The sequence below is a fragment of the Carcharodon carcharias genome, chromosome 19 (genome assembly GCF_017639515.1).
Source record: "Carcharodon carcharias isolate sCarCar2 chromosome 19, sCarCar2.pri, whole genome shotgun sequence".
Classification (NCBI taxonomy): Eukaryota; Metazoa; Chordata; class Chondrichthyes; order Lamniformes; family Lamnidae; genus Carcharodon; species Carcharodon carcharias.
Genome location: NC_054485.1, coordinates 101,299,185 through 101,307,174, shown reverse-complemented (window position 1 = coordinate 101,307,174; position 7,990 = coordinate 101,299,185). Strand labels below are relative to the sequence as shown.

Sequence of the window (7,990 nt, the reverse complement as noted above, 5' to 3'; positions counted from 1 at the left end):
TAGGTGTATAAAATTATGAGGGGCATAGATCGGGTAGACAGGAAGGAACTTTTCCCCTTGGTGGAGGGATCGATAACCAGGGGACATAGATTTAAGGTAAGGGGCAGGAGGTTTAGAGGGGATGTGAGGAAGAATTTTTTCACCCAGAGGGTGGTGGGAATCTGGAACTCACTGCCTGAAAGGGTGGTAGAGGCAGAAACCCTCACAACATTTAAGAAGTATTTGGATGTGCACTTGCGATGCCATGGCATACAAGGCTATGGGCCTAGTGCTGGAAAATGGGATTAGAATAGTTAGGTACTTGTTTGACTGGTGCGAACTCAATGGGCTGAAGGGTCTTTTTCTATGCTGTAAAGCTCTATGACTCTTTGGCTCACTCCACTGGACTTGGCATGTGTGATGCCTAGAATATCCAACAAAGGGAGCTTGCTAAATCTGTGAGTGAGGACAGTGTGTAATACTGAGAGAATCTAACAGAGAGGGAGAAGTGAATGACACTTTCAAACTCACAAGCGGCCTGAGTCAAAGAATTAAACCCCTTCTTGCTAAATCACCAAGGAAGCAGTCAATGGAGCATGAGAAACTATTTATTGACTACAAAATCCCAACACCAAGAATACAAACAATTAATTATTAGGAACAATTACACGTGTTACCTAGCAAGTTGAATGGCAAGTAATTAATGGACCGTGTTCCTTAAGAGAATGTACAGCTGAGAGTATAAAGGTAATTCTGTAGTCTCACTGTAATTAAACACTAGCAAAACTGCCATAGTACAGCCATAGAACACCCCAGGGGGCTGGAAACCAGGTAAAACCCCTCAGGCTGCAAGTTTGACATTTTTTTTTGCGAACAACGTACTTTATTCATAAAATTTCCAAAAGAACATCACAAAACATTTCAAAACGCTCATCACAGAAGGTGCAATGATATTCAAATTATCTACATAGTTCTGTTGAAGGGTCACGAGGACTCGAAACGTCAAATCTTTTCTTCTCCGCCGATGCTGCCAGACCTGCTGAGTTTTTCCAGGTAATTCTGTTTTTGTTTTAGGTTATGTTACACTCTGAGGTGCTTGAATATGATTGTGATACATGTAGTATTCACTGCATACATTCAATGTGAGTCATAGAGCCCGAGGGGCCTATACAATTCCCAGCCCCTTGGTACACTATGACTAAAAGATCTTAGACAGTGACCTTTCCTCATTGGGCCTCTGTGGCAGCTACCCCAAGCTTTAATGCGTCCCTCAGCATGCAGTCCTGGACCTTGGAATGTGCCAGTCTTCAACACTTGGTCATGGACAGCTCTGCACTGGAAGACCAAGCATTTATGACATGTAATGAATCTTTTAAATATTAACTATAAATGTAAAAGCAGTGAGCAACCTACAGCATTGGAGGAAACTGATTTGGTTTGCAATTTATGTAATGACAGCTTTGGGCGGTTATGTAATGTACTTTTATAACATTTATGAGTAAAGCATATTTTTGAAAAAAAAGTAATTCAGCACTAACAAAACTGCTGGTTATTACAATGTAGTTGAGATCAATGTTTCACGTTACTGCAGAATGGAGTGGGTTAAGTCTCTAGATAGCTGACATTAGATTAACAAGCTACTGAATAGGTTAAAATCTAAGTGGTGGTAGTCAGCAGAGTTTATACAGCTTTGTCCTCATGTGTGGTATGGCTTTTCTTCATTCATTGGAGGTGGTGTTATTAAAGCATTTATTGCCCCACCCCTAATTGCCCTTGAGAAGGTGGGCATTTAAGGAGTCAACCACACTGCTGTCATCAATGTAGGCCAGAGTAGCAGATTTCCTTCCCTGGACCAGATGGGTTTTTACAACAATCACTTCATAGTCATTATTCAACTTCTAATTCCAGCATTTTATAGGATTCAAATTCCATCATCAACTTTAGCAGGATTTGAACACAGGTCCCCAGAGAATTATCCTGGGTCATCAGATTATTAGTCTGCAATACCACCACATTGCCACCACCATTCTTCCTACCCTAAGATCTTCCAGAGCATTGAGTTGATCAACTCCCTCAGTGAGCTTATCTGGTCCACACAGACCTCTGTTCAGGCTGAACTTATTTAAGACATGAATGGTTGTCTCTGAAGTGACTGACTTTCTCTCAACTTCCTTGATCTCAGACAGTTAAGCAATGCACTTATTCATATCTGTACCTGTAGAGCTATTTGACTTGTTTATATTGCCTCTTGCTCCCCATCCTGAATATACTTTGCCATTGGGAAGGGATAGCGGCAGCAGCAACTCTGTATTTATACAGCGCCATTAAAGCTACAAAACAGCCTCAAGGTACTTCGCAGGAGTGTTACAAAGTTTTCCACTTCTGGGAGGCAGTGGAAAAGTGGTATTGTTATTGGAGACCCAGATTCCAGAGTTCTAGGGTAATCCTTTGAGGACATGGCTTAAAATCCCAGCATTGCAGATGGTGACATTTGAATTCAATAAAACTGTGGAATTAAATGCTTGATGGTGACCATGAAGCCAGCCATTGTTGTAAAAACCCATCTGGTTCACTAATGCACTTTAGGGAAGGAAATCTGTCCATCCTTACCCAGTCTGGCCTACATGTCACTCCAGAACAATGTGGTTGACTCATAAATGCCCTTTGAACAAGAGCAATTAAGGATGGGCAATAAATGCTGGCCTCACCAGCAATGCCTACGTCCCATCCATGACCAAATAGGAGAGAAAAACTCACCAGCCCACAAAGACTTGTTAAAATGGATGGGAAAGCCCTAGACTGGTGGAGTGCAGACAGAGCCAGGAGTCCACGGAAAGCTCCCTGTCCAGGAGAATGTGAGATGAGAGGTTTTTTTTCTGTTAATGCAAGTCAAGCAACGTAAATGTCCTGCTAACGGATGGTTGTGGCAGAAAATAATTAAAGCATCGCCATGGAAACAGCACATCGTGTAGCAGAAACTATTTGGTCCACGTTGCAATGCGTGACCCTATCCTGAGCATGACTGCATGATCACTGTGTGAACTTCATGTCCACCTCCCCTCCCTCAGTAATGCTACCTGAGGCTATATAAACAAACCAAATAGCTCTACCAGGTACAGGTATGAATAAATGCATTAGTTTTCTGTCTGAGATCAAGGAAGGCGAGAGATAAGTCAGCCACTTCAGAGACAACCATTCGTGTGTTGAGGAGGCTCAGCCTGAACAGAGGCCCATGTGGATCAGATAAACTCACCACTGAGGGAGTTGATCAACTCAATGCTCTGGAAGACCCTGGGGAAGGAAGAATGGTGGTGGTGTAGTGATGTTGTGGACTAGTAATCGAACAACCCAGGGTAATGCTTTGGGGACCTGTGTTCAAATCCCACCACAGCAGATGGTGGAGTTAGGAGTTGAATGATGGCCATTGGGCTGAGATTTTCTGGGCCCTGAATCCAGGGGTGGTTGGAGAGATCCAGCCTCCCCTTTTCCTATAACCATCGGGAAAGACTGAACAGGTTGGGCTACTTTTCTCTAAAAAGCAGAAGGCTTTAGTGTGACCCAGTTGAGGTCGTCAATGTTATGGAGATGGTCCTGTCGGTGGTAATGTCAGTGGATTAGTGATCCAGAGGCCCGGGCTAATGCTCTGGGAGAAACACAGGTTCAAATCTCACCATGACAGCTGGTGGAATTTAAATTCAGTTCATAAATCTGGAATTATAAAGCTGGTCTCAGTAATGGCAACCATGAAACTACCATCAATTGTTGTTAAAAAAACCTAACTGGTTGGCTAATGTCCTTTAGGGAAGGAAATCTGCGGGCCCTTACTGGTCTGGCCTACATGTGACCCACAGCAATGTGGTTGACTCTTAACTTCCCTCTGATATGGCTGAGCAAGCCACTCAGTTCAAGGGCAATTAGGGATGGGCAACAGATGCCATCCTTGCCAGCGAGGCGCACATCCATGAAAGAATTTTTAAAAAGTCCACTTTCCCTCACTATCCCCAAATTGTCATTTGATTTCCTTGGTGCCCCCCAAAAAGCCATCAATCTATGAATAATACGGATGCACTTACAGGGAGGGCTGTATAAGGGAGAGAAGGGAATAGAGGGGTAGAGTAAGATGAGAGAGGGTGGGAGAATGCTCATGTGGAGCGTAAAGGGTTGGCTTGAATGGCCTATAATCTGTGCTGTAATTTCTATGTCACTCCCATGTGGTTATTCTTCATGTGAAAGCCCAGCAGGGCAATCAAAACAGCTGAAGGGGAATTTTTCAACTTCCTGTCCAGACATAAAGCTAGCATGAGGGATTGGCTGCCTGGCATAAGAACTGTCTGATTTATATTTGCAGCAGTGTGTAGCATCCACAAGGTGCACAGCAGAAGCTCACCAAGGCTCCTTACACAGCACCTTACAAACCCACGACTGCTACCATCTAGAAGGACAAGGGCAGCAGACAGATGGGAACACCACCACCTGGAAGTTCCCCGCCAAGTCACTCACCATCCTGACTTGGAAATATATCACTGTTCCTTCACAGTCGCTGGGTCAAAATCCTGGACCCCCTTTCCTAACAGCACTGTGTATTATTCATAGGTTGATAGCTTTTTTGGGCACCAAGGGGGTCAGATGACAGATTTGGGGATAACGCTATTGTCAGAGTGCCGCTGCTCAGGAATCTACACCTCTGCCACTTTCGGTGGCTGGCGGAGAGGAGGGCTGTGGCTGCCGGGGTGATCAGGATCAGAGATGTGTTGGGTGGTGGAGAACAGGGCTGGACGATTCCACAAGAGTTAGCGTGTCGCACGTCCATGAATGTCCAGCTCGCGGCCAGTGCCATTTAAGACCTCAGGTCGTGCTCAGCCCCAACGTCAAACTGGGTCTCGAGGTGGCGGAGGTGTGCAGGGGTCTTCCGTCTGAGCGTCCCCCTGTTCGGACAGAATTCCACATTGGCCCCAAGCCCCAAACCTTCCCTCGGGAGCCAGTGCCCTGCAACCTGAGCACCTCACGGAAATGCCCTCCGTGTCCTTTAGCTTGGCATGGAGGGGTTTCCTGTAAAGGCTGCTGCTGCACACCCATCACTTCCTTGCCCACCGCCCGGACATGCCCTGGTGTGTCTTGTTGTTGCCCAGCGGCATAGGTTCCCAGTGGGGGGGATCTCTACATGGGAGTCCTCCCCTTTCAATCGGGGATCTGGGGTAGAGGGTATTGCAAGCAGCAGTCCCCTACAATCGCAGGATGTGTCGGTTCATGGACTCCCAAGATCCCTGCCCCTTTTGCAGTCTTGTGGAGTCCGTGGACCACGTCTATATAGGGTGTTGTAGGCTGCACTCCTTTTTCAGTTATTTGAAAAACCTTTTACTGTTGTTTTGTTTGCATTTCAGCCCCGCGCTCCTGATCTACGGGCACCCGGTGGGGAGAGGGGCCGGGAGGGAGGAGGACTCCTGTTCCTGGGCCTGGTCAAGTTGGCCATCAATAGGTCCAGGCAGCGGGCGATCGAGGGGGGTCATCCAACCCGACTGTTTGCCCCTCTTCCGCAGCTACATTTGCGGCAGGGTGTTCCTGGAGAGGGAGCACACGGTGTCTGCTGGCACTGTCGAGGCTTTCCATGTTTGATGTGCACCATGGGGACTTGGGTGCTTTATAGACCCTTTTGATCACATTTTGATTTAATGTTGGTAAGCTTCCTTTGCATTTTGTCTTTGTTTTTGCAGTTTCCCCTTAAGGGGCTGCCCTTTAATTTATCCCTGATTTTGTTAATTTAGTTTACTTGGTTGGACTCGAAAGAGTTACACCACAGCGGTTCGAGGAGGCAGCTCACCACCACCTTCTCAAGGGCAACTAGGGACAGGCAATAAATGCTGGCCCAGCCAGTGAAGCCCACACCCCGTGAATTAATTAAAAAAACAAATTCAATATGAATGAAGATCAGGGCGGTTTCTATAACAGGAGGGACAATCAGCAATTTCCTCTCTACTCCCAGGTAGCGAGGTGAGAATAAATCCCCAGTGCGTCTTTGCAGACTCTTCCACCATGGGGAGGGATATGAGATCCTTGTCTCCTGTCACTTGCGAGGGGGGTGTGGGGGGGGGGGAGGGGGGGCGGTGGTTGACTGGATAGCAGGCAGGAGCCGGCACTACTTGCTGACCTGCTCCCGTGTTCCTACTTCCCTAAATCCTGGAGTGCCAAGACCCTTTGCCGTAACCAAACACCGGGACCTAACTGAGACCAGCTAATTTCCCGGGGATAAGGCACTGAACCTCCCTGTTTGGGGAGGAGGGGGAGAGGGGGGGTGGTGGGGGTGGTGGTGGTTGGTGGGGGGGGGGGGGGGGTGGGGGCAGGTGGGGGGGGGGGGGGGCCGGGATTTTAACCCCAACAAGCCCAAGTGAAATTCCCAGCGGATTGGCTGGAATGTCAGATGGACACTCCGCCCAATAACTTCAAGGGAGAGTAGGATCAGGGCGGCGAGTGAAGCCAGGCTGGGTTCAAAATGATCCCATATACAGGAGCCCAGGAACAGGAACAGAAGGGGCCATCCACCGCCCACCTCCCCCCACCACCACCGGCACCCCCCCACCCCTTCCTCGAGCTTGTGCTGCTAAGGTCGTAGCCTACCTGCGACCTACATGTTCACATTCGCCCCCTCCCCTCATGTCCCTTAAGACCTTTGGTCGACAAAGAAATCTATCAGTCTCTGATTTAAAATGAGTGACAGATCCTCTGTCACCCCTTGGTATGCGGAAGCGCTTCGCGAGGACTTTAGAAACACCCCTGTAGAGGATCTTGGTGAGGCTGGGGGCTGGGCGGGTTGTCCCCACCGCTGGAAGTTTCATCACGCTAACGCCTCTCTGTCTCAATTAATTAAACCTTCAAGGACATCCAACAACTCAGTCCAGCCTTTCAACACCTTTTCGTGCCTCCAGTTGGCTCTGCCCAGGCTCCTGGCATGATAATATTCCCCCTTCCTCTGTTTCACCACCCTCTTCGCCAAAAACACCAGCCGGCCCAAGTCCGCCGTGGTGAACTGGTTCAGCTCCGCCAACTGCGACACCCGGTCGAGGGTCCTGAGGTAGCCGACGCCGTCCTCACGCCAGATGTAGTCCCACCTCAGGATGTGGCTGCCCTCCTCCCCCGCCCAATGTACCTCGTTCTTCCAGCGCTGCAGCGTCCCGTGGTAGGGCTGGCGGCGGTCCAGCACCGTGAGGAAAGTCAGGAAGAACTGGCGCTCGTCATCTTTGCTGCTCTCCTCTACATGACCGTAGCCGCTGCCCTCCTCCTCCTCCTCCTCCTCCTCTTCACTCTCCTCCTCACTAGCGACGTTCCTGTAATGACCATGCGCTGAGCCGGGAGGATGGGACCGACCTACAGAATAAACAATAGACTGGGGGGTGGCCGAGGAAGGATCTCCAAACAGGTCGCTCCAGCAGCAACCCATGGCAGCTGTCGGTCAGAGACCACAACCCTTCCCCTATCAGTTCTGCTCTAGTTCTGTCGAAGGGTCATAAGGACTCGAAACGTAAACTCTTTTCTTCTCCGCCGATGCTGCCAGACCTGCTGAGTTTTTCCAGGTAATTCTGTTTTTTGTTTTCCTTCCTCTATCCCTCCGACTGTCCTCCGCCTGGCTCTTGTCCTCTGCCTCGAGCAGTGACTTCACAGCAGCTAGTTTCGATTTCCCACTCTGGCTTCTATTTACTTTCCATTTCTACACACTTTCCATACGTCAGCAAAGCGATGAACGGTGAGGCCGCCGCCCCGCACCCCCACCACCGCCCCCCCCCCCCCCCCCCCCCCCCACCATGTCCCACACTCTATCTGCCCTGTACAAGCAGGGCACGGGTTTCAGTTTGCAAGTTTCGTGGCAGACAGAATTGTGAGGAAAAACTCTCCCCGAATCACTGAATTCAAAACAGAATGTGACTCAGTGAGTCACCAGAAGCAAATGATCCTACTTAAAATGTAATCTCAGTCCTTTTATGTATTAAGAGTTAATGACACTATTTTACCATTCGTAGGG

General features: G+C 48.8%; 1 protein-coding gene across 2 annotated transcripts; it reads right to left on the bottom strand.

Moving 5' to 3' along the window:
• Positions 1–571: 571 nt before the first annotated feature.
• On the bottom strand, positions 572–7,724 carry LOC121291904. 2 transcript variants are annotated; one of them, XR_005946114.1, is made up of 2 exons: positions 6,592–7,724; positions 572–1,314 (listed from the first exon to the last, which is right to left on the bottom strand). XR_005946114.1 is itself a non-coding variant. In XM_041213561.1 (2 exons), the coding sequence occupies exons 1-2, from the start codon at positions 7,409–7,411 to the stop codon at positions 1,117–1,119; spliced, it is 726 nt and encodes a 241-aa protein (XP_041069495.1). In that variant the 5' UTR covers positions 7,412–7,724; the 3' UTR covers positions 572–1,116. The 2 variants fall into 2 exon arrangements, 1 of the variants encoding a protein (XP_041069495.1); XM_041213561.1 differs by having other exon boundaries at positions 6,884–7,724.
• Positions 7,725–7,990: the final 266 nt, after the last annotated feature.